This window comes from Coturnix japonica, chromosome Z, assembly GCF_001577835.2.
Source record: "Coturnix japonica isolate 7356 chromosome Z, Coturnix japonica 2.1, whole genome shotgun sequence".
Classification (NCBI taxonomy): domain Eukaryota; kingdom Metazoa; phylum Chordata; class Aves; order Galliformes; family Phasianidae; genus Coturnix; species Coturnix japonica.
Genome location: NC_029547.1, coordinates 58,269,703 through 58,296,243, shown reverse-complemented (window position 1 = coordinate 58,296,243; position 26,541 = coordinate 58,269,703). Strand labels below are relative to the sequence as shown.

Below are 26,541 nucleotides of genomic sequence, written 5' to 3'. Positions count from 1 at the left end.
GAAGACACTGAGGAGATAATCTGTCTTCAGTTATTTGCCGCTGCTAGTGCATTTGACAGCCCTCCAGAGTCTTTATTTGTTTCTCTTTCTTGAAGCAGCACTGTGGGCAGGAGGGCTTTGAGCAGAACAACATGGCTGCAGGAGTGGGTGGAAAATGTGTAAGATGCCTTGGCTGGCTTGTGCTCACTGGAATGGGCTGGAGCTCAACCAGTGTCACTGTTAGGGTATGGGGACCACACCTGCTGTGGCACAGGAAGGCACATCTCATAGGCACATCTCATAGAGGGATGGGTGCATTCATGGAGGTCTAACACTCTGTCTGTTTAAAAACTCTCAGGAACAGAAAATGAAGATGTACAGATTGAAGTCCAATTAGGCACTCCTTGGAAAGAAAAGGAGCCAATTGTTTTACGTTCCCAGTGTAAGCTTCCCATCCATTAGCAAGATCACCAGTGTAAATATTTTGTGTGTTTTGCTTTTAAATTGCTCAGGTCACATATTTTATTTAACTATGTAAACCAAGCAGACAGTTGGTTCCATACAAAGATGAAGAAATAAAAACCAAGCTTCTTCAGCTGAAGGGAAACCCACCGTAGCAAGAGATGTTGCGATTGCATGAGAGAACATAAAAAGTTTGTTTCTCTTCTGCTCATATCACTCATCAGCTACTGAGCCCAAGGCTGTATGGGTTACCATCATAGGCATGGAGTGATACATGCAAAATTTTTTAGTATTCATTAAATACTTCAGATGATGTTGAGACAAAAACAAAGGTAAGGTGAAACATAGGTTGAACATGAGTTCTTTTCTACATATACATATTTTTCATATGTATAGGCTACTTAGAAACTCATCTTGTAATAACAAGTGAAAATAATCACAGTGATACCTAAGCTGTACAGCTGGGATTTATTTTTCGATGTCTTTGGGAAATCTGCTTAAGTTTTCAGACTTCCTCAAGGTAGGATGATAATGATAGCTCTGCCCAATTATTCCACATTTCTCTCAGGCATGAGTGAGCTGAACTATTCCCCTGTAGGCACAGCGTGAAGACTCATTCTGCTGCAGTGATATCAAAATGAGGGCACATGCAGTCCCAGGGTGGTGGCTTGACCTGGAAATGGGTGGCCCAGGGAGGTCATGAGATCTCCATCCTGGGCAAGAGTCCAAATGCAATGGGATGGGAGCAACCTGATCCCATTGGTGAGGGTACATGGAGACCTCCAGGGTACTCTCACACATAAATCACTGCACCACTCTGTGAGAATTTCCTTATTTCCCAGGGAATTTTGGAGCCAGAGTAAGAAGCTGTCTTAAGCTAGATCAAGGACACTGGACATAGTACTGTTGCATGGAAATTGAGTATGAACTTCTTTTGTAAACATACACTTGAAAAGATTTTGATCACATTTTTACTTCCTAATGTCAGAAAATTAGGTATGCTTTGGTTTTCTCTATAAATACTCATTCAGTGTTTTCAAAGGAAACAAAGAATGGTTTTGAGAGAAAATAAAATATAAAAAAAGGAAACAAGAAAAAAATAAACAACAAATCAAATTATCTTATTTTGGAATGGTTCATAAACTGAGAATTTGAAAACTGGCAATCATCTTTTCCCAAAACAGTCTTCGCCACTTTGTCACACACTGCTACTATCATTTTACTACTATCTTCTGAAAGAATGGTTACCTCTCCCCATTCAAACTGTCCTTGGCTTCAGTTTACCATTCCTTCCAACATACACTATCAGTCAAAAGAGAGAAAGGGAAAAGCTGTTTTTTTAGGGCTCCTTTATTGTTTTCTCTCATCTTAAGAGTTCTTATATTTGTTGTTTTCAAAAGCCGAATTTGGGTCATGTGAATTCATTCTTGAGTGCCTATCAGTCCATTAGGAACTGATTTTCCATTAGGAAAAGCTGGCACAGAAGCAAGTTGTAAACATCCTCAAGCTACTTTGATACAGTATGGCTGAAACGAAAACTGCTGGCGTGGCTGTGACCTGCTCTAAGGACACTGCTCCTGGTGGAAACTTGAGTGCTAATGTGGTGACCGTATGGGGATACATCCAGAATATCTGGATCTGTGGCCATCACAGAATAACTCTTCCCCACTTTGAAGAACACCTCAACCAATCATTAATTTTTCCCAAATAAATGTGTTCTTAGAGGGATATACTGGCAAAAATACCACATATTCATCGGTGTGGCAGTGACATACAAGCAAGAAGAAAAGTGAGCACAAGCACTACCACTTTCACTGTTTTACTCTTGGCAACTTCTGCAATTTGTCTGGAGAAGCTGTTCTGTTATGGTTAAAAGATTTTTTTTTTTTTTTTTTTTCCCCCTAGGATAAAAATGTTGCTTTTTTCTGATTTATTGAGAAGAAAACAGGGATTTTTGAAAACCCTTCTTTCCACAAACTAATTCTCTGCAAGAATATCCTGCAGCTTAATTCCCTGTGAGCAATTCAGAAATAGAAAATGTCCCAGCTCCATAGGCTACACAGTCCTATTCCTCCTTCCTTTTTTGGCTAACAAATCTGGATTTCTTTTCTGGATGATAAAAGAGACAAGCAGAGTCAGAATGTCTCTCTTCTCAGCTTGAATTCTTGTGGGAAGTGAGCTCTCCAGGGAAAGGATGGTGCCAGCACAAAGACGCTGATGCACAGAAGGGGCTGAACAAGGATCTCGTATGCTCTGGAAATGGAAATTTCTCTCTGAATTAGTTCTCAGTCTCTCTATGCTCCAGAAACATGGTTGGAAAATGGAAGTGGCAGAAACTTCCAGCCTCACAGAGGTATGGTGGGCTCCAGCCTGTTAAATAAAGAGGGTCAGCCCAAGACTACCATAGCACATTGCATACCAAAAAGAGTGCTCAGCTGTCGGTAAGAAAAGGGTCTGGAGGATATTGCACTGTAAAGAACAGTCTATTGATGGCACCACCAAACATTATTTTTTGTGCTTGGTTGACCTAGTATTCAGTTTAAGGGTTTATTTACTTGAAATTCATAGAAGAACTCATGATAAAGGAATAGAGAAGCTCTCCCATTTGCAGAAACTATCTTCACTTTTCTACACTGTTTCATTTATTTGTATATTCATGTATATATGGATTGAAAGATCTATCTATATTCTCTGACTGCAGTTATTTTTAGACTAGAAAAAAATGTGGCTAACAATACAATTTTGAAATAAATTATAATTCATTATTAGATAAGGTAGTTTCAGCTTAAAACAATATCTTAATAAAGTATCTATAACACAAAAAGATTCCTCCTCCCTCAAAGTAAAGGTATAATTATGTTACAGATTAAGTGTTCAAGAACTGCATACTTTGCAAAATAGCTGTTAACCTCATACCACTCCAGAAATAAAGTAACTGTGGTAAATGGGTTCGTTGTAACAGAAAGGTTGCAATAGAGAAATCATTTTTCATTCAATTAGGAGGTTTTGTGCTGTTTATTTTATTAGCAGCTGCCACCAAACAGAGCCATAGCACACAGTTACAGTCAAATTCTGTTCATCTAATGACAGAGGTAGTCACATCTTGGAAGAACCCGTTCTCTCTTGGTGTCTATTTGAAATAGTGAACAGCTTCATAAGAACTGGTCCATTCCACTTTTGCCTAGCTGAACTTATAAGCTGTTGGTTCTCACGGGTTGTATTTTCAGTGAAACTCATCAGCCAAAACCAAGTTTTGGCTTTTTCACCTGAGCTGCTCAACTACATCACGTTGACAGATACTAACTTTGCATAGGATGCCCTTTTTCCTTTCTTTTTGTTTGTTTTGTTTTGTTTATTACAAAGCTGTTAACACTTCCAGTTTCCATAGACTTGGAAAGTGTTCTGAAAAAGGTGGATTTTGTGAATCACCTCTTGTTAGAGTCTCAAAAAAGTGGGGTGTAAAGCATCTCTTTCCCCCCATTATCCACGGCTTGCTCAGTGAGGCATTTAATTGTAACTTAGACAAACACACCTCCGGCATTCAACAGAGGACCCAGAAGGCCCAGGAGCACCATGTGGATGCTGTGCCTATAAAAATGCCTAATTTCTAGAAACTCAGTCAAGTGAGGAAATTCTGTCTGTAGAGTCTGCACTGCACTAGGCTGTCTCCCACGTCAGGTTTACACATTTTAATAGCTCAGAAATTCACGTGAGCTATTAATTTTGGAATAACATTTTTGCCCTGATGTCATCATCCACTAACCACCAGCCTAGTTCTCTGAAGTCTCCACAAAATGTGTTTCCAAAATCCTTGTCCAGGTTTAAGGTGGACAACTGCTGCCTCTGCTGCTTGCTGGGCTGTTCTGCCTAGGACAAGAGGGAAGTGGCTGTAGTTCACTTATTTTAAGTTGGGTATGTAACAGGGGAAAATGAATTAATGTGCAGTAGAGGAAGTCATCTTGCCAGAGAACTAATTGGCATCAGCAAATTGAACACTGTAGGCAATCTGGAATAAACATTTGCAATAAATCATTTCTATTAGGTATTTTTCCTATGCGAACAAAATTGCCAGAAATTAACAGAACCCCTGCAGCTTTCAGATCCTTTATTAGGTAACCAAACATGCTATTTCACACAGTGTATTTTAAGAGAAAATTGCTCTGGTAGCATTCAAAAATAAACCAAATCCATTGAATTCAGGTACAAATATCTTAGGGTGAACTAAATGTGTTAGACTTTGCAGGATCAACCCAGATACTGCAGACACAGGATTAACCCAGATATTATTTTCAAAGGCTTCTCCACAGCTGATTTTAATGAACACTAATGCAAAGTCTTTGCACTCTACAATGACATTAACACCCTGACAGCATTTTAAGTAAATAATAAGGGGCATTCCAGGCAACCCTGGTCTTATTGACCTGAATTTGTGTCTTGCTCTGTATTAGCTGCAATTCACACAATTCAGGAAATGAACCATGCTTTACCTAGCATTTCTGAAGGAAGATGGATGTCCTTACTTTAGGCTGAGATTGGTCTGGAGGCAACATTACCAGCAGACATGGAGCCAAACTCAGAGCAACCTGAGTGAGGCAAGGGAGAGACCTGGGGAGATGGGGAGAACAAAAAGCTTCTCAAATGCTTGGCAGGCCAAGCACTAGTTTGGCCAGCACTCTGCTGTTTCCAATAAGCAACCACTGCACTGAACAAAGTACAAGAAGATAATGCAGCTTTACTTGATAAGTCTCCATGAAGAATGGGAAATAACTCTGGCCAGTGCCTCTTTCTCTTCCTTTCTTAAAAAAAGCTTTGGGGTAGCTGTCCTCCCTACAGCTTGCAGGGAGGTGCTCCCTTTTGTGCTGGGACACAAGGGACCTGTGCTCCCTTGCAGCAGTTAAGGATGAATCCTAGAATTCCAGTGAGGTGACATAGGCAGCTTTTTGGGCAGCTGTCACCAAGACCACCTCACTGATGGCCATACGTTTCTCCTCAGATGACAAGTGAAGAGACTGAATGGAGGGGCTGAGGACTTCCTATCACAGCTCAATGCTCATCCTCACACCCAGGACTGCAGACTTTAAGCCTAACCACTCTTTTAGCTGAGGAAGCTATTGTATAAAAGTCTGTGCCCTGATCTACCCTTTGCTTCCTGTGTGTTTACCACTTTTGCTCCAGGCTGTGAACTAACTAATATGGGGATTTAGTTAATTTCCACATGTATTAGTCAAGAAATCCATGCAGAGTGCCTGAACTGTGACAAGTGGTAACCATCACAGTAGGACTGGAGCCAGCTCCAGCTGACCCCACTCCACCACCATGAGGGGTTGGCTTTTCCCTGAGGAGGATGATAAAATGCAGTTTAGTCGCAGCTTTATCACAAGAAATCAGATGAAGAAGAGCAGTTGCTGGAACTGGCTTCCCAAAGGGTTCTGCTTAAAGGATTTCATGAAAAGCTTAATTCAGTTAGCTTGCAAACAGTTAATATGATAAAGGAAGAGCTCTGCAGCAAAAAAGAAAGCAAGCAAGCATCATGAAGGCGCTAGAAAGGCTACCCTGCTGCATCAGCCTATGCTGGTAAGAAGAAATTCTCCCTTGTCTGTGGCCCAGGGCCACCTGAATGAAATGGCAATTCCTGCTACCCCACAGAAATTCAGTCATATTTCTGATGACACCAGAGACAATATGTGCCATTTGTAGGCTTACAGTGAACCTGACAGTGCACTCGTGTGGGCTGCATTCAATTATTTGAGTTTAATTGCATTACATTTGCCAGAAAATTAGGCATAGTTTATGGAACATGATGGTAAGGTTTAGGAGATGCAGAGGAAGGATCCAGCCTGTGGCATAGCTGGAAGCCTGATCTTCCAGTGCAGGCGTAGGCAGAAGAGACATTCAGCACAGCACATCCCCACGCAGGTGCTCATACAATTACAATTATAAATATCCTTTTTTTTTTTTTTTTTTTTAAATCACAACCCAGCTGACATGCTGCAAGGAAAAACTGTCCAGTCCTGGTCATCTTTCTGAGATATTCTAATTACTGAATTCCTTAGGCTCCCCTGCAGAACAAATCTAATGAGATTTGACCACAAATGCACACTGATTACAAGAAAGACTGTATATACAATTCTGTTCTTCTCTTTGCTGTACTTAAGTGTAAAGGCAAACTGCTACTGACAGGAAGGTCAGATGATAGAAATAACCAGGATGGCTTTCAGTTGGTGTTATCTGCAGCTATCATGGAGTCCAACAGAAATGGGAATGACTTGCCACCCTGTTAAAAAGGTGCCCCTCCATCTAGACATACCTATTTGCATTAGCACCCTCCCTGCATGTGCATGCACATATATTTTCCCATGTACTCCTAACGACTTCATCCTACAATTAAAGATCTGTACACACACACATGCATACTCTAACACACACACAGACACAACTAATGACAGGTACCAGCACAATCTAATGCTTATCTGCAGACAGAAAGTGCTTGCCGAAGCCATACAGTGCACACCCAACCTGCAGTGACTGGTGTCTTGTCATTATGTATAATAAACAGCAGCACTCTGTTATAGCAGCACGGCTGTGCTGCCGGAGCTCACACCCTACCAGCTCCATCTCTGCAACACGGTTCTGGGCTTGAAACACATAAAGCAACATGCAGGCAGTACTGATCATCGCAAGAGACAGGCTCCAGCAGTGAAAGCTGCTTCATGTCGGAGTGGGCTCTTCCCAGCTTTCCGACGTGTGATCTGCATCTCTAATAATGAACAGATTCAGTCAGTCCATCCTTTCTGGCATCGATCCCTTACCTTGAAATGCTGCAGCTGAAGTATCTGGTCCTCAAGCTGTTGTCTCTTGCCTTCTATTTCCGTCTGCCTTTTCCTTTTCTCCTTGGAAAAATAATTTGAGGGAGAGAGAGAGGGAGAGAGAAAGAGAGAGAGAGATCGTCAGAGAAATGGAGGCTCTAAGGGTAGCAGATTTATAAGAACGTGCAGGCAGCCACACACATCTGTGCAGATGCCACCAGTCCCATTTCACCTGTGCTCTGCTTGCTGGCTTGTTGGAGCTGTCTGCCGGGAGGCTGCTATACCGACACACCGATTGCTCACCACCAGGAGAAATTCTCCTCACTGGCTGCCGGCAGACAGAGCAGCAACAGCGTGCACAGTCCCAGAGGAGGAGAGAAAAAATTGCAGGTCGGAGGGAAGTTAAAGGGACATGGATGCACTTTTTTTTTTCCTGGATGCTGGGCCAGGAATATGCAAGGTCAACAGAGGACAGTAGGGCAGAAGGTAGATGGTGAGGTTACCAGACTGAACTGGGCTTATTTGAAGTGCAAATGGGACAGATAGCCCCATCCAAAGCACCCACATGCACTAGCAGCTGGGTGTGCCAGCTACCAGAGGCGGGGCTGACCGAGTAGCTCCAAGGAAAACGTTATCATGTCCACAGCTGGTGATTTTTAAGGTCACCTCCAGAAACAAGAATACCAGCCTGTGCAGGGCAGCAGGCTCTCCCACCTGCTTCAGGAGATCTACCTGTCTTTCTCCTCCTCCACCCCTTTTCCTTACAAAACATACAGGGATTGCCTTTCCTAAGCCAAGTCTTCCACACCTTGTGGAGACCATTTCTCTTCACCTACACCCAGCTTAGATCAGATTCATGCTCCCAGAGGTGTAAACAGAATCACAGAATCTCCGAATACCTCGAGTCAGAAGGGACCCATAAGGACAATGGGATCCAACTCCCGACTTCACACAGCACCTTGCAAACCCAAATCATGAGCTGCAGCAGCTGCCATACCCACTGCCCTGGGGAGCTGTGCCATGCCCACTGCCCTCTGGGGCACAGCCATTCCTTGATCCCCCCGCCATCCCCTGATGTAGCTCCAAGCCATTTCCTCAGGCCCTGTCACTGTCATCAGAGAGCAGAGATCCTGTGAGGAGCTGCAGGCTGCCATGAGGTATCTCCTAAGCTCCTGTGCTCTGGGCTGAACCAAGGGTTTGTTCAGCTGCAACTTGTACATCTTGTCCTACAGAATCTCCACTGTCTTTTTAGCCTTTCTTTGGGCAGTCTCTAATAGTTTCATGTTGTTTCTGAATTGTGGCACTCCAACCCGCATGCAGCAGCACTGAGCACAGTGGGACAGGCCCTCCCCTTGTCCTGTGCTGGTGCTGGGTCTGATGCACACCAGGATACAGTTTTATTATTTTAATGCTTCAGTAGCTGTGAGGTTGGGCTTGAAGACATTTGAGGATTCCTCAAGTCCCCAGAGTGATTTTTCTGTCCCACTTCTGGGTGTCCTACTGGGAATTCTCCACTTTCTAGGGATTTCAAGTCTTTACTTCTCATTCTCAAGGGACATATGATATCACTTATACGCAAATGATTTATGTTTGTATTGGACCTCAAACCAATGCATTTTGAGTGAAAGACCCACATTTACAAGGAAGATCATGAAACTTTTAATGATAGGTTCTCTCAAAGCATGGAGTCAACTGCCTGGACAACTCCAATTGAAGACCAAGACATGAGGGATAAGATGCCTTTGTCAATGAACTCTGAAGAGGCAAAGGGTTCAAATGATGCATGTGCCAGATAGTTCTGTAATACACTGCATGGCCTTAAATGCTGTTTTTATGTGTAGAGATACACACACACACTCATATAACTGTCTGAAAGGTTTAAGAATAGCTGAATAAAAATATTCTGCTGAAGTTATTTTGGAACAGGAAAATGGCTTTTGGGACAACCAAAATGTCAAAAATCATGCCTGTTGTCAGCTGACAACTCAAAATCTCACTGCTCTGTACTTGCAGAAGACAGTCTGCATTGTGTATACATAGGCATTCAAAATTTATTTATGCAACTTTAAATCCACTCTTTATATAAAATTGATAGCAATAAGGAACGCTTCTCCAATCCCCTTCTTCTCTCTGCACTTTTGAACGGAGCAGAACATTGCATGGCTCTGGGGTTAAAACACTCCAGTAAACTTCAGAGCTTTCTGTTTTTGTTTGTTTGTTGTTTTTTGGGGTTTTTATTTCAGTCTACAGTATTAACAGTGTACTTCAGAGATCAAAAGCCTAGAAGTAATTTCTCTGCTATTTCCTCAAATAGTGGTCAGCCAAGGGCTGGAATAAAGTGGTCACAAAACCTGTTCTAGTTAATGGCCTAATATTCTCAGAGTAAGGGAAATTCTTTAGTACTTGTGCTGAGCTGAACAGATCAACATAATGTTTGAATTTGATGTATCTGGGCATTAACACCCCACATCATGTGTGCCACAGGCCAGCATAAGGCACTTACATCTTCAGAGTTAACTGACCTACATTTCAGTGTGCTTATTGATACACATATGTATATGTGTTTTCTACCCTGCAAAAAAGCTCTTTTACTAAAACATGTGATGGAAATCACTACTGTACCTTCTCTGGCTGGCTGTGTCAGGCCTTATAATGGATGTGACAAGACAGCCTTATAAAACATAGATGGAAACTTATTTTCTCTGTGAGAAAGGGAAAGCACTTAGAGTATTTTCCCTGTAGGCAACAACACAGCAGGCTTTAAGATGCTTGAACTACTTACTAACTAGCAGCCTTATGTGGAGTTAAACTGGAATATTGCTCACAAAACCATTTCACTGGCTCTCGGTCTAACCACATACCTCCACCCGTTCGCATTTTGTACCATGGCTGAATGTAAAGATCATGGTGGCAAAAGTAGTTTTGTTCTGAAGGTTGCATGATTTGCAGCATGGGTAATAAGCTGTCACAGCGTCTCACCTTTTGGTTGCTCAGCAATAGTGGGTTTCTCCCATTCAGTGAGATCTGTGACTATACATGTTACTGGTATGTATGGATATGCTATGAAAAGATGTGAGAAAAGACAAGACAGGCTAACAAAGTCTCACAAAAAACAGCATCAGGGATTTAGATATTCATTCTCATTCAGGATCTGATTTAAAGCATGAGGATGCTGAGCACATACTTAAACTGAGCAGTCTGTAAAGTACTTTTCTGTGCTTGAGCCTGTACATGTTCCTCCCTCCTTATTCTGCTCATCTACTTCTAGATATCCTTTTTCTCCAGTCATGCCTATTAAGTTTCTGATTTACTATGGATCCTAGCACTAGGAAAGTATTGCACTTGAAACAAACAGATTCACACCAAACAGCTCTGTTTCAATACATATCCTCTCTGACAACACAGTGAATACTCCACCATTGCTTCAGCCACCTGTTGGTGCTAGTCACCCTCAAGAAATGAACCAGAAGACCCTGCCAGCCTCAGCCATTCTATCCTTCTGTAATAAAATCAAGGTGTGAAACTTCTCACCATGACAGAAGTGTTACCTGAACCTATGGGGACATAAGTCACATTTCAATCTGCTTTTGCACAGGTTTCCATCATCATTATGCCAGCCCATGGTCTCCCACCTGAGAAGTTTTCTCAGCAGCAGCTTCAGTTTTGACCAAGGAAAAACAACAAAATTACCCAAAAACCCAAGTGAAGCTTGCAAGGCAAGGGAGAGATCGCTAGGTGTGATGTAGGGCTGAGGGAGACACCAACTTAAATCCCAAGTGAGCAATAGGATGGGATGCTGTAAAGTTTGTGCACATTTTTAGGATGCTACTGAAAGCTGTAGATCGGAGTGCCAATCGGTTACACAGACCCAGTTCCTTGGAGTTATTCTGCAGACAAAAAGATGCTTCTTTTTCTCTCTCTCTCTTTTTTTTTTTTTTTTCCAGAAAGGGAAGAGATTATAAAAACCAGACTTGTAGGAGGTGGTGAAAATGATCATGGAGGCCAGTTTTTCTGCTTTACACTTACAGTATTACAAAATTACTTATTACAAAATATCTGTATCTCTCTGAGGTGGTCTGCTTTTGTGGGAATACAAGTGCTCTTCATGGATAGTTACCTTCACAGTATGGTAGAGTTCTGTGTACAGCAAGGAAACTTTGAATATCTGGGATGTTTGTAAGTAAAACAAGACTCTAACTTTACATCCCTCTCTTGACCAAAATCCTAAGAACATGTGAAAGTGAAAGTACATGACTTTTTTACTCACAGACCCAAATGATGGGAAAGGAACACAGGTCAAAGGACAAGCTGACTCACATCTTGAAATCTACTTTGTGAAAACTGAGATTTGTATTCAGGAGTCCACTTTTGATGACAAAAGCAGAACACAGAAGCCATGAGTTTATTTCCCTTTTGGAGACTCCTGTTTTTGGAAAGAGAGTGATTGCTGCATGGCACTGTGTCCAGTGCCATTTTTGAATTACTAAAAACAAGAATAGCTGATAATCTATAAATCAAGAGTAGAAGAGAAAGCGAGGGAGATAAAATGGAGATCTATTACAGCATGACTGGAATGGAAAAAGCAAATAGGTATCTCACACACTCTAAGATATAGAGGGGCTTCAATGAAACCAAGTGGAGCAGATTCAGAGCCAAGGCATGCGTCTGCCTTGAAAATCCCCATCCAAGGGTTCTGCGTGTGCTGGAAGATGCTAGGGCTTTCAGGGAACCTGGTCACAGCCAGAGAAAAGGGGTACTGTAAAGGATGCCTCAAAAATTGAGTTACATCAGGTTCAAAGAATGTTTTTGAGGGTGACAGGGTACTTTGGAAGTATACATATTGATTGTCCTTCTATAGTGCATGTGCTAATACCACCTATTTCGTGGTCTTATAAGAGGTGGGATGTGGGAGTTTTTGCCTGAGTGAAGACAGCTCATGTTACTTTTGATCAAAATAATATAGAGCTTAGTGTCAGACATGCCAAACCATTCCAGTAAAGAAAACAAAAAATTGAAGCAAACATAAGACCTCAAAAAAAAATATGTTATACTAAAACGCTTCTCTTTGACACTGAAGTCACAGAATACATCAATTTTCCATTGCAAAGTGCTTTCTGGTATTGCTTAGAAATTTGCTTCCACAGAATGTGAAGAAATGCAGAGATTATGCAGCTTGCAGACTCGTGGCTGTTTGAGAAGCATGCACCTCTATAGCCATGTCAATCCTTGGGGCAACGAAGCCTTGGGGAAGCCCTCTGCTCTACTCATGCTGGCAGGAGCACCTGTTTTTACTGGGCTCAAGCCAGCTCAGATACGTGCAGAAAGCGCTCTGCCAGAGCAACACAGAAACTGAGCGCTATTTAATTGACCTCACTGAGGAATCGCGCCCAGATCCAAGGGCAGGCTATGGCTTACAGTGCAGGTATAGAAAAATGCATAGCAGAAAAATGAATGGAAAACAGACTGAACACAAACCCAATGGGGTTTGGGTCCTGTGCTGCATGCTGAGACCCCAGAGGAGATGGGCAGCACAGCACTGAGGGGTGATTAATCATTTGCACAAAAAGCTTTCCTGATGTCTTTGTCTTTCATATCCAGTCAGGCAAAGAGGAAGGGATGGAGGTTAGTGACCTCCCACTTCCTGGGCCAAGGCACAACAAATGCAATGAAAAATGACATGCAGAGGAAAGTTACAATCTACTTCAAAGCAAGGAAAGCAGTCACAGAGATACATCTTCAAATAATTACGTGAATTTCTTCAGCAAGGAATTATTTTCTCTGCTCTGTACAGTTTCCAGGTAGTATTCCCTGCTCACTTAAATCTTACTGATTTTTGGGACAGCTAGTATGGGAACACACTTCTGACACCTCAGTTTTATGTTGTCAGCTCAAGGGGATCTAGAACCTGTGGAAAAGGAGAATCTGGATTCTCATATCTTTTCTGCCTACTATTAGAATAATTTTAAAAAATGCCTCCTTGTGCCTTCACAGAAGCTGAATCTTTCCTCAGATTGTAGTTTAATTTACTGTCCTCAGATGGACTAAAGCAAAGTGTACATACCTGAGAGACTGACAGCAAAGTCCTTGCTGTGTTTTGATAACCAGCCCCTATCGCCAGGACAAGACATAGGAACCCACCATCCTGCCAAGGCTGGACATGGCTGTACTCAGAGGAAATTTCATTGTGATAGGAAGTTATGCAGCCTCTGTATTGGCAAGCTGGAAGTCTGTCTAGCCTATGTTATCTCCTCTCTCTAGGAACAGGAATTTTGTGTTTGCCTTTTCTTGCAAAACCCTCTCTGCTTATCCCCAGAAATCTATGGCCAACAGGTAGATCCTTCTATCTGAACACGAGCCAGGGATGATTTATCTGTATCTGTGTACTGCAGTCCAGCTTCTGACCTTAGGAAGCCTCTCTACTCTGTGCTCTTGAGTAGCTCCTAAGAAATGGGCACCCTGACCCATATTTTAAGTCTTCCTGTACAGGAAAGTTATTGCCTACAACACGGATTCACAATTTCAAATATCCTGAACTCCTGGGACCTTGGTGGATCATCCTCCTTGCATCTGAACAAACAAGTCATATATTGGAAAGCTTCTTATGGGAGACAGGGAAGGGAGAAATATGAGATGTATACTTCCATGTATCCACCATATATCCACATATCTCATAAAAGAATTGTGCCTGTTTCCATCACTCCAAGAAACAAGCAGGTGGCTTATTTGGGCATGAACAACTGGAGCTCAGATGCAGCAGATGAAATCCACCTAAAGGTAAAGCCTGGGATTAGCTGTCTTCCTCATACTTGCCCTTCCCACAGGTATGAGAAGCAGAGGAAAAAGAATATTTCACCTCCTGTCTTATGGAACTGCAGACTGTTTAAAACTGGAGATTACTCCACAAGTATCGATTTAGGTAGGCAGCATGCCATAGTGTGGGAGAAATATCTTAGCATGGTTTGAGCACAAAATAGGCTTACATTTCAGAGACAGACCATAGTGAGATAGTGAGCAGGAGGGTCTGGAAGTTACAGAAATATTTTGTTTCTCATCTTTCAAAGAGGTTCCTGCTAAGAGAAGTGTAGAACCACAGGCAGCTGTACCCCCAAGGTGAAAAAAGAAAGACGCCCTTAGGCCAGAAATACACCTGTATTATTTGCAGCCTTTTCTCTAGTCATGAATGTCAGAGAAGTGAGTTGCTTATGTGCAAGACCTGAGTGGTTTGAAAGAAACAAAAACGTGCCAATTTAAGTGCTTCTGGCAAAGGAACAGTTGTCTCTGGTAGGCAACCCACTTTCATACTGAGGTTGTCACTTGCATGCAGAGTAACTTTTCTTGCTTGGATTTTCTTGGGGAAAGCACACTTAGAAAATTAATCTTCTCTATTTTTCTGAAATGCTGTAGCTTTTTAGATGTCTAACAGGTTGGTCATCCCTGTGCGATGATTAATGTTGGTTTTCTCCTTTGCTAATCTGCCATGTAAGAGAGATCAGTGCCTGTGTGCACTTTATACACAGTTCTAGAGACCATGATAGTCATTGTTGAGAACACCAGAGGAGGAGTTCACCCAAACAGAGCCCTGTAGGATTCACTCTGCTCAGGGCTTCTGGATATAAGTATTTAATAGCTGCCATGAGCCTGCTACCAACATCATACTGTAACTATAAAGGGCAAAGATGTTCAAGAAGAGAAAGACTTCCTTTTTGTAGACAACAACTACCATAGTGTTGCAGCAAAAACTTAGCTGCCCTGAGCACTTACAGCTCCTAGGTCACCACATCCAGCCACCATGGTTCATACAGAAAATGACCTCTTACTTAATTAAAATCACCATGCATCTCATACAACAAAGCTGTGGCACAACTCCCGGAACAACAGCTCTTAATGAAGAGTGATGAATACAGGAAGGAATTTCCTTTTGAAAAACTCCCTCATTAGCATTTTTGAAAGGGGACACAACAGAAAAAATGTCTCATTGAGATTATGAGACAAAATTATCTTGGAGAAATCATGGCTCCTTTGGTATCCTGAAATTTCCACTTAACTGAAACTATCAATGCAGTTTTGGAGAGACTAAATTTTACCTGCAGTTTTCTCATTTCTCTTAATCCTCCTAGGTCTCTGGAAGCTGTGGCTCAGGTCTAACCCACCAAAACTTTTGTCTGGATAATCCCCCATAATGAGACCCTGAAGTATGAAAAGTTCTGGTAATGTCTTCCTTCCTCTCAAATCTGAACTGAAACTGTACATAGGCCGCAGAATAAAGTCACACTTTCCTTTGCATTTAGAATTTGATCAAGGGTGTCAGGCTCTTAGATCATTCCATGCACTGGAGTTTGAGTATTTTTTGCAAAGGCCTCCCTTTTTTTGTCTGGAAGATATGACATGACAGGACATTTTATACAGCAAACAGATGCTGAATGAGCAGAAAAACACTTATGCAATGCTGATGTTGTCCTATAGAGCTGGTACTGATAATGTTACAACATCCATTAAGGAATCTGTAATCCTTCCATTAAGAAATGAAAAACAAACCACAAGAATTTAGTCCAAAACATACAATCTGAAAATCTGATCCTTTTCATCTAAGCCTGCTGAGGATCTACAAACATTATTTTTTGCTCAGTAAAAAAGATCAGAATTCCAAAGGTTATGATTTGAGCAGGACAGATTTTCCCTCACTGCACATATGACAGACATCCCCTCTTCAAGGAATTTCCCCAAGACACAGAAGATGATGCAGGAAGAAGAAATTAGACTTTCAGCTGTGGGAAGGGAACAAACTGGTCTTGCTAGCCAGCACAGAACAATGTCTAGAGCCATTGGGAAAATAACAGCACCAATTCTGATACCTGACTCATATCCAACTTTTTGCTAATTATTTTCAAAGTAATGGTAGAAAGGACCCAGAAGAAGGAATTATACACAAAGCTGGGCTTTGTGTTTTAATGCTATCAACCTGGAAGGATTAGACAATGATTTCAGCGTCTTGCTGTCTCACATCAAAATGTTTTTACTGTATTGTTGTCTCCTGCTTGTGAGCATGGCAGCATGCCTGCTGGCACCAAGGCTGTCCATACTGACCTGTGTGGTACAGCACTGGATCTCCTTCTAGCAGGGTGGGGTTGAGCTGCTGGACTGTAAGCAGTTCCTCTGCTGCCAGAAAGCACTTCTTGTCATCTGTGAGATGCTGTTATTAGCTTAAGATCCTTTCCTTAAGCTTTTGTCCAACTATGGTCATGAATAGGATGCTCAGACAGTCTGATGCTTGGGGATCTGCTAACACAAATTGCAGTTGCTTGTGTGTCTGAGTCCTAATCTCTACATTTGGGAAGGAAAGACTGCCTTGTTTTACAGCAGGAAGAAAGAAGGAGGCAAACATCCCTATGGGCACAGGGATATGCAGTCATGAGTCTAGGATTTGCTGCGTTTCTGCCATCAGAAGCCTTTCAATCTGGTGATGCAAATAAGATTATACACAAACTCAGAAGCAAATCACTGCTTTGGATAAGATTTATCTTTGAACAGACTCTGAACAACCCCTAGCAAGGGGCAGGGTTCATCATAACCAGCCTAGAGGATCCAGCTCATTTGAGCCTTGTAAAGACTGACCCAGGTCTCAGGGGCCATCACTACCCCTCTCCAGATGGAAGATAAGATCTCTGCTGAGTCTCATATTGGCTGGACATGGCATTCTCACAGCGCTGTGGGGTTTCAGCCTCTTCTCCCACTCACCACTGAGTCATGTTACTCCAACAGGAGACCACAGAGAGACCAGAGAACAAATATGATGAATGCAGTCGTGACTACGAGGGTGGATATGTCTATCTGCTTGGCAAAAAGTAAAAAAAAAAAAAAAAGCATGCTTAGTATGTGATCTATGCATGCTAAAAATCCTACCCAGCCTTGGCTTTGGCATCTTGCCTATGCAGCACATAAAAGAGTTTAATATCCAACCAGCTTGCTCTAAAGGTTATTTAATCTGACAGGTGTAGGATCACATGTCTCAGTACTGAACTTTAGCAGTACATGGGAGGTATTACTGCTATGTCATACCTATCGGTAAGGCATCCCAACATTTTCTTCATTAATAGGAGCAGTTGGGACACCACACTGTGGGTTGCATAACAAATCTGAATGCCCAGCTTCTTCCTGCCCTATCAGAGGTTATCAGCAAGTTGTGTTCTCCATGCATCTAGAAGTATTGTGACATGTAATCATCTTCCCAAGAGCTCAGTCGAAATGGAAGCTGTACTGAACAGAATTTGGCATTTTGAGTGTCAGAGGCAGCCTTTGTGCTGGAGAATGTGGAAAGCAAAAGCATGCCTTGCTAAGTTAACTACATCTAATTGATCTGTCCCCAGTGGCAGGTTGCACCACTGTTTCTGAGTCTGGCCTCACTTTAGCAGAGCTGGCTTTCTGAGCCTGTAAAGCAGAGTATGTTGTTCTTGGTCTCATTACTAGCAAACCTTCTTGGAGATGGTCTGTTACTTTAACACAGAGTTCATACTGCCTTTTTTCAGCTAGAGTGTAAAGGAGAGTGCCAACACACTCAATGATATTCAAAATGTCATGACAATAAGGTGAAGTCCCCAGTGACTGGAAAAAAGGCAACATCACTCCTGTTTTTGAGAAGAGTAAAAAGAATAATGGTATCACTGCATTGGTAGACAAGGGAAGAGCCACTGATATCATCTACCTGTGTAGATGTAAGTAAGTAAGAAGTCAAAGTAAGGCCTTTGACTTCATACCCCACAACATCCTTCTTTTCAAATTGGAAAGATGTAGATTTGATGGATGGACTGTCCAATGAATGAAGAATCAGCTGCAGGTTTGAATCCAGAGTGTGGTGGTCAATGTACAAATGTTTGGATGGAGATCAGTGACAACTGGTGTCCCACATGGGTCAGTGCTGGGACTGATACTCTTTAATTCCTTCATCAATGATGTTGACACTAAGGCCAAGTGCACCCTCAGCAAACTTGCAAATGACACCAAGATGTGGGGTGTGGTCAACACACCTGATGGATGGGGAGAGATCTAGACAGGCTTGAGCAGTGGGCCCAGGTGAATGTCGTAAGTTTCAACAAATCCAAATGCAAGGTCTTGAATCTGGATTGAAGCAACCTCACTAACAATACTAGCTAGGGGATGAAAGGACTGAATGAATCCCCATCAAAAATGACCTGGGGGGAGTGGCAGATGGCTGGCTGGACATAAGTCAGCAATGCACCCTTGAGGCCAAGAAAGCCAACTGAATCATGGGCTGCATCAAAAGAAGCATGGTCAGCAGGGTGAGGAAGCTGATCCTGCCCCTCTGTTCTGCACTGGTGAGGCGTCCCCTGAAGCACTGCATCCAGATGTAGAGTCCTCAGTACAGGAGAGAGATGGAGCTGATGGAGTGTGTCCAGAGAAGGACCACAAAAATGATGTAAGGGATGACGAACTTTTCCTGTGTGGACAGGCCAAAAGAGCTGGGGCTGTTTACTCTGGAGAAGAGAAGGGTTTTTCATCCCTTCACGTTTTCAAAAAAATTGTTGGCTTGGTAGTGAACTATGTACATCTTCCACACAAAGCCAGCTACAGTGTTATGACTGTGCCATTACCTGCAGTCTGGCTTTCTGCCTGGACGGCAAAATATTACAGTTTAGATGCAAGGCTGAGCATAACTGACCCACACACCTTGACAGACATCTACAGGTAGGGTAATCAATCAATCACAACCCACAGTGCACTGACAACAGACCCAAGGATTTTCTAAGGGTGGCAGGAGAGCCTGAGAATAGTGCTGCTTATTTGCTTCCAGGTACAGTTAAGGTGACAAATTATCCTACTCCTCTGTGTATTAACACTGATGTGACACGCCTTTCAGTTATCCTTCACAATTAAGTAATCCAAGGGATCTGTGTTCAGTCTTCTGAGCCCCACAGCTCAGGCCAGTCCCACACCTTTCTACAAACGCCCCCACAGGAGGAGATCAAAGAGTCACCATGAGAAAAGCAATTAGAGGCCTCAGAAAAATCTAGTTTGAAAGCTATTATATTTTTGGCAAACAAGGCTTGTGCTCCTCACAGTGTGTAATTTTACAATATTAATTTTATGTAAGGTCATCTAAAAAGAGGAAAAAAACTCCATCCTCCTCCACCCCTGCTGTTCACTGACTCTTGTTTCTTTGGTGGCCCTTTTGGATCTCACAACACATGGCAGATACAGAGCTACAAAACTATCCTGATGTGGCTTCCAACTTCTCTGCTGTTGGAGATAGGGAAATTTATTTAGTTTGCAAGCCCTCATGGTAGAGACAGGCTCTCTGTTCCATGCTTGTACAAAATTTAACATGATGAGGTACTAGTTGCTGCCAGGGGGTCGTTATGTTATGGTAACAACAGTATCACTGCCAGACCCAACTGCTGTGTGTAATACTTTTATGCAAACTAAACTGATGCTCAAAGCCCAAGTCCAGATGGATCAAACTCTGGATTTCATGAATTTTTGTTTCTCATACTCTTGCACTGTCACTGTAGAGATACACCGTTGTGTTCTTTCAGGAAGAAACAACTGTAATGTTCCTGCTTTTTTTCTCTTGTCACTTATCAGCACGATAGCACAAGCAGAGCTGAAGCTCAAGGAAGAACACATTCAGCCCTAACCATATTCAACAGTGCTGTAGATGGACACTGATGAAATCAAGATGTTCTCTAACTGTCTGGGGAAAAGATTCCTGAGGTGATGGCTCATAAAAGCAGGAAAAACTAATTATCCACAAAGACTTGCTCAGGATTTATGGCTTGTTTATATTATTCTAGCCTTTTCTTTCTGTTGAAGGACATCAGTTTGCCACTCTATTAATCCTTAAATAATAATATAACTGTTTAAAAAAAACAAAACCCCAAAAACCCCAAACAGTAGTACTTCAAGTACCTTATGATTGGGATTTTTATGTTTATTCACCCACAGTCTTTATTACGAGCAGAATGAGGTCACTGTTTGCACATCTGCACTGCATGCTCTTCCCAAGCATGAGAACGAACTTTGTGGGATGCATCACTGATCCGGCAAGCATTTATCTCCTCTTCCACCAAAACCATCTGTGACACACTTGCGACAAGGCCTTGGTTGCAGATGCACCCCCACTGCAGCCACAAGAAATAATAGATTTACACCATCTTTAGACTGTAGTCACTGTAAGACAACTACGCACCACACAGGATGGAGAGCACAGTATTGAGCTCTTGCAGTTTGCTGGGCTTTGTTTGGCAGAGTGTGCATGCTACCACTGATATCAGACCATGACGAGCCGCTCATAGTGACACTACAGAACTGCAAGTTTATATCCTGGTAATGCTGAGGGCTTCCCAGGTATCCTTCCATGTGAGAAAGGGCTGATCTTTAGAAGTGCTCTTGCAAGATGACAGTCCAAGTTGAGTTAACCACCAAGCACCTTGCTCTGCAAGGCATACAGTGCTGCCTTGTGCCATCAGTAAATTGAAGCCAATATCTGATTCTGCTGAAAATCAAATATACAAAACTCTCTGTTGCCAGGAGGGGTTGGGCAAAGAGGGGGATTCATTTCCTTTTGGACAGCAGGCAGCTTGCAATAGCTGATCACAGGGACTCCAGTGAGAATAGATGGGGAACAGGGTGTTCTGGCAACAGTCACTAATACCATGAGGTCTTCCATCACTATGGAACTGAATTTCACTAGAGGGGAAGGTGTTTCATCAGTGGGTGTGCATACTTCCTCAGTGCCAGCTTGTTAGGAAGAAAAAGACCTAATCTTCTGTCATCCTTTGGAAAACCCTGATTAAAATCTTCCTTCCATCTAGCTTTTGATAGTGAATATCAAGCTTAAATCCCTAAAAAGAAAATTCTTAAAAAAGAACAAAAACAAAACACTCTAAATTCTACTGGCTTTCCTAATGTAGAGCAAAAAACAATTTCTAATTCAGGTTATTTATATTATCTACTAAGTGTTACATGAAAGAAAGGCCTATGGAGAGTGTTTTGAGTATACTTCTGCAGGTAGTATAAATGAGGTAAGCCACATGATACGTAGGAGCTCCTTGAGATAGTATTTACAGGAAAAAAACCTGCTTCAGCTCTGGGTAAAAAAAGATTGTAACTTTAATAAAATTCTTCCTGCTCACTTGTGAGTAAGAGCACTCACAGAAACAGAGCAATTGAGTGGAAAGAAAGGAAAAACCAGAAGGAATATTTTCAACCAGAGGTGGAAAACCAGCACTCTTCTACCAGGTCCCTTAAGGTTTGAGACCAGCTCTGCTCTGTGGTGAGCATAAGTCCAGCAAAGTACCTGAAAAGTAGAAAGAAATTCCCTAGAATGTTTCTTTGGTTTCAAGCATTTCCACACAACCACAAGTACTCCCTTGCACAACCTTTTTCTGCCGAACATGTTAAACAAGGATCTCATGGTTCTTGCAAAATAAAGATGATTATTTAGCATAGCTTTCCAAAGCAATCACTTACTATAACAGCTAGGCAGAAGAGCTGTGGGCAGCTGGAACGCAGCAGTTGCCACCCACAGAAAGATACAGTTTTCTTCCAGTAATTTTCTACCCATTTTCTCCAGGAACTTCTGCTTCAATTACAGAAAGACGATGAAGACCACAGCACACCAATGCCATACTCTGTTATTATTGTCTACTTTACCTCAACCTTCCAGTCCCAAACTAAAGGAGCTTGTTCTGCCACAGGATCTGAACCCCATGTCACTGCTCTGGAGCAGTAATATACTCTACAGCATAACACGACTTCAAAGGTATAAGAATCTGAGCTCTGAAGGAGAACCAGTGGATGAATTTGAACACCCGAATGGGGAACTAATGAAAGGATTCTGATTCCTGGAACCATAGCTTCTTTTTTGATTTGCCTTTGGGACTGAACAATGCTGCTTCTTGCTTTGCAGATGAGGTTGTTTCAGTCTTAACAAGTATAATGCATGCATGAAAGCAACAAACATAACTCAGTCTCTCCCCACATCATCCTTTAGGAGCCAATCTAGTTAACTAAGTAGGAATACAAAATGATGATCCACAAAGTCTGCTTCCTGCTGTCAGTTTAGCACCTTTGCTATTTTTAACACTCTTCTGAGAACTGGAAATATGTTTTGATAAAGATACCATCTTCCAGGCACGGAGACAAACAGTGAATCAGTCTATTCATATTAATGTCACGACAATGATCACATCCAAGCCACTGAAGGGCAAAGACCTCTGAAATACGTGTTTTCTGTTTGCCGTCAGCTAATCATTCTCTTTGTGTGAGGAAATCAAAGGACTGGACTGGATACTGAGCCCATTACCAGGGTTGATAGCTCAGGTCCCTACTTTACAGGAAGATGTCTGTTTCTCTGTAACTAACTACAGCCTATAAATGATGTGGCTTTCTTTTGGAAGACATTCTGCAATCTCTAGATGCAATCCCAGAGACCAATTCAAAATTTTCACAGGTCAAAACTCCTAATCCTGCTCCATTCAGCAAAACAGATCCTAACTTTATGTTAAGTCTCTTTGTTACAGGCTCTTGAAGCTCTGGAAACTAAAAGATGGATGTTCAAAATCTCTTTATAGAGCAAATTCTTCCTCGTAGGCAAAGAGGACTGGGATACACATTTAGCTTAGAAATATCTATTCTCTGGGTCACAACTGAAGGGATATTTTCCCTGCAACTAACCCTTCTTCCTGTCTTCAGACAAACTTCTTCCCTCAGCAAAATTGCCAGCAGAAACAAAACTGTAGTGGACAAACATATCACCCTTGAAGAAGAGCATACAAGAACTGACCATAAGGAAATGACAAAGGCATTGCAAATTTCACAGAACTTGCCCATTTTTCCATTGGCTTGTAACTCCTTTACTTACACTTTCTTATTTATCGTAACTACTTTACTTATACAGTGCATCTTTTTTCTTATATTGAAACTCTTTTCTGGTATTTGTTTGACTAATTTGGCTCAGGGAAGATTTCTCCTTCCTTTTTTTCCTATCCAAAAAACTCTCATCAATTTTTTTTGTCCAGTTGTATTTTCCTCATTTCTTTCTAACACATATATATTTGTGTTACTGAATAGACACATAGAAGCTGCCAGGACAGGCCTTTTGTTAAATAATAGAATTACTGTCCACCTATAGCACACTGCACAATTGGTTCATTTTTTTTCCCCCCTTTTTTTTCCCTAAGGGTACAGTTACTTCCTATGTGTTTGTTTGTTTGTTGTTGTTGCTGTTGTTGTTGTTGGTGTGTGTGTGTGTGTGTGTGTGTGTGTGAAATGCTGAGGAAAAAGTATAGCATTAATTTCAGGGTATCTTCCCTTGTTCAGAGCACGTTGAAATAACAGAACTGAACATGGCCAAAGACAGAAACATATTTTGCAAACAGGCCCATGTTTGTATTGGTTAAAATAATAATAATGTAAGAAGTATCTCTCAAAAAGTAAAGCTTTTCTCCTTTTTGTTTGTGTATTTACAGTATGACCCTATGCTGTCTTAAAATGAGATTAGCATCCTTGAGAACTATGATGTAACCTATGGCATTTGTTGAGGCCCTTCGAATGGCACTGGCATCCAAATATCACTACCCATCCAGCGTTGTTTTGGGGCAAGAAAACTACATCGACTCTCAAGAAAACCACTCAAAACAGTAGCCTTTTGGCAGACTGCAGCACTACTTTGATCTCTGCCAAAACTGCACAGGTCAGGAGAAAAGTGACCTAAATCACCACATAATATTTCATTTCACTGTTAAGCACAGCTGCACAACAGAAACTTGGGCTGCATCAAGCTTCTTTAATGATCTGTAGACATGATATTTTATTTGAAATATTGTTTAAGAAATGGATTAATTTTGTTGTCCATTGAATGGATGCATCTCCCTGTGCATTGCACTGTGTGAGCAAGGGAGAAATGAAAGTAAAATATCTCCATCTTCTTGAGATCCATGCATTATGAATGATCCAACTGCACTTTTTATTTTTTTAATATTTAAAAAAAAATATTTTATTTTATTTTTTTAATATTTTTTTTAAAATATTTTATTTTATTTTATTTTATTTTATTTTATTTTATTTTATTTTATTTTATTTTATTTTATTTTATTTTATTTTATTCTATTTTATTCTATTCTATTTTATTTTTTATTTGTTTTTATTTTCCTGCATTAGAGTCAACCTGGAGATGCTGGAGCTGGGATATCTGCCCTGAATGAGCAGCACAGTATATCTACAGAGCCTGAAGAACAGTCGTGGCTGAGCAAAAAACTTATTTCAGCGTGCCAAGCCAATAAGGGCCTCTGCCAAATGATTGAAGATCTGGGAGAAATCCATTCTTTTCAATGACACTGCAGCAACATGCCACCCTCTGGTACCCACTCAACTGGAGTAATTCTCTTCACTGCATAGGCAAGCAGAGAAAGAAGCCTCACACTGCCTTCCAACCCCTACAATTCTGTGATTCTGTGATTCTGTGATTTTCTGTTTTCAGGATGGATGTTAAGTCTTAGTGAGCATCATACTTCAATGTGTGAACCCATCTTTCACCAGCTACTTTGCCTGTGAAGAGCAAAGGAAGAGGAAGAACAAGAAGAAAATCAGTGTGACAGAAAAGGAGACAAATAACAGTTGAAGCAGACAAACAGCCTCTGTTTGTGTATGAAGTACAGCATGGTTGCAGCTGCACTTTATTCCTCCAGAAGTTAAACACTGGGGAAGGCATCTATGCTTTTGTCATTGTCAGGTTAGTACAACTGCCTTTCAGTGGGCTTGAACCTACATCTCCTATCATTTTTCTAAATCCACCATGACAAATCATCTCTACCGGTTTTCATTGCTGCCTCCTTCCCTTCCCATTTGAGGAATAATTGCACAAGCCTCCTATGTGCTGCACACCAAGTCCATCCTTGTTCTTTTCTAGGTCCCCACACTTGTGTCAGTGCCTGCGTTTGCCATTTTCTCCTTCTTCTAATCAGAATTCTCCATGGGAAGACATGGTGACTATTTTTACCAACAAATATCCTGTTGCTTGTCTGCTCTGCTCAAGGAAGCTCTTGTGCAGTTGTGTGTGTTGCCCATTCCACATAGGGACAAGTGTTTCTCTTGGGGGGGAAATTGTCTACAATCTGCCATGGAATCATGCCTCAAAGCAAGATCGCTGTGCGTGTGCTTTGTTGACTGAGGTGACAAATGAAATATGATAGCATTTATTGATCAGAAACTATTCCAGAGCAAATAATATTACCCCTGTCACAGAGTTATCAGAGGGCTTTAAACTTGCATCAGGACAAAGTCTTTAGACTCCTGTTCCAAGGGGAGCACAGTTTCTACTTTGGCACTGTTCCTGATGTGATTGAGTTGTCTCTCCAGCTGGAATCAAGTAAGACAAATATTACCAGCTAGAAAAAGCTTCACAAAGTGCAGCTATGAAACCCAAGAATATAGTATTTCTTCCACCAGGAGTATATCATGAGCCACTCTGAGCACAAATGTCAACAGCTCCTTTGTTACATTTCTCCCAGAAGACTCCAAGCTGGGTAAAGTCAGAAGCACCAGCTTCCTCCTTCTGAAATTGTGCAAGAACCTTTGAGATGTCACCATTAGCTGTGTCATTTTGCAAACTGTTTATTCCAAGGAATGATCATTCCTGACACTAAGGTCAACCAGGGGTTTTGTTAAAACAGCTGAGGCATTTCTGTCCCTACTGGGAGGGCAGGGATAGACACAGCTCCAGGACCTTTGTCCTAGACAGACACTGGGGATGCGGCATGGCCTGAAACATAACTCAGAGCTCTTAGTGCCAAGGGGAATTCATACTTGACTCCAAAGTTAAATGATTACATTCCGATAATTTCCAAAGCCAGGACAGACATCTCTAAACCCTACTAACCTCTTCAAGGAAATATTCAGTTTATCTTCCAGCAGGAAAATGTTACATACTCCCTAGTAATTTATATACATAGAAGGTGGGCCTCACGGCTTTTTCCTCTATGCTTTTCACATCGCTGCTGCTGTATGTTCAGCACATGATGTGATAGGAAGAAGATGTTGTGATTTCTATCAGCAGCAGGCTTGTATACTTTCCCCCCCAAAAAAACGGACTTTGTAAGCTAACTCGGTTAACTATGAAATAAACAAAAACATTTTCTTTCTGTCACTTCACAAACTAAATTGTATAATGAGATTCCTTTGACATAATTTCTCTGTGTCAGGGAGATTAACTTCCAAGGAGTGGGAGGCTTCTGCATGAGGGGGATGTATCAGAAATGCACATCACAGAGTTGGTAATAGC

At 41.7% G+C, this 26,541-nt stretch overlaps 1 protein-coding gene across 6 annotated transcripts in view; it reads right to left on the bottom strand.

The window, feature by feature from the left end:
• PALM2AKAP2 (PALM2 and AKAP2 fusion) overlaps window positions 1-26,541 on the bottom strand; it is a 234,630-nt gene that overhangs the window by 185,615 nt on the left and 22,474 nt on the right. For all 6 annotated transcript variants that reach the window (XM_015849807.2, XM_015849808.2, XM_015849809.2 and 3 more), the window contains exon 2: window positions 7,251-7,331. In XM_015849807.2, the coding sequence (XP_015705293.1) occupies window positions 7,251-7,331 (81 nt within the window). The remainder of the gene's footprint in view (window positions 1-7,250; window positions 7,332-26,541) is intronic.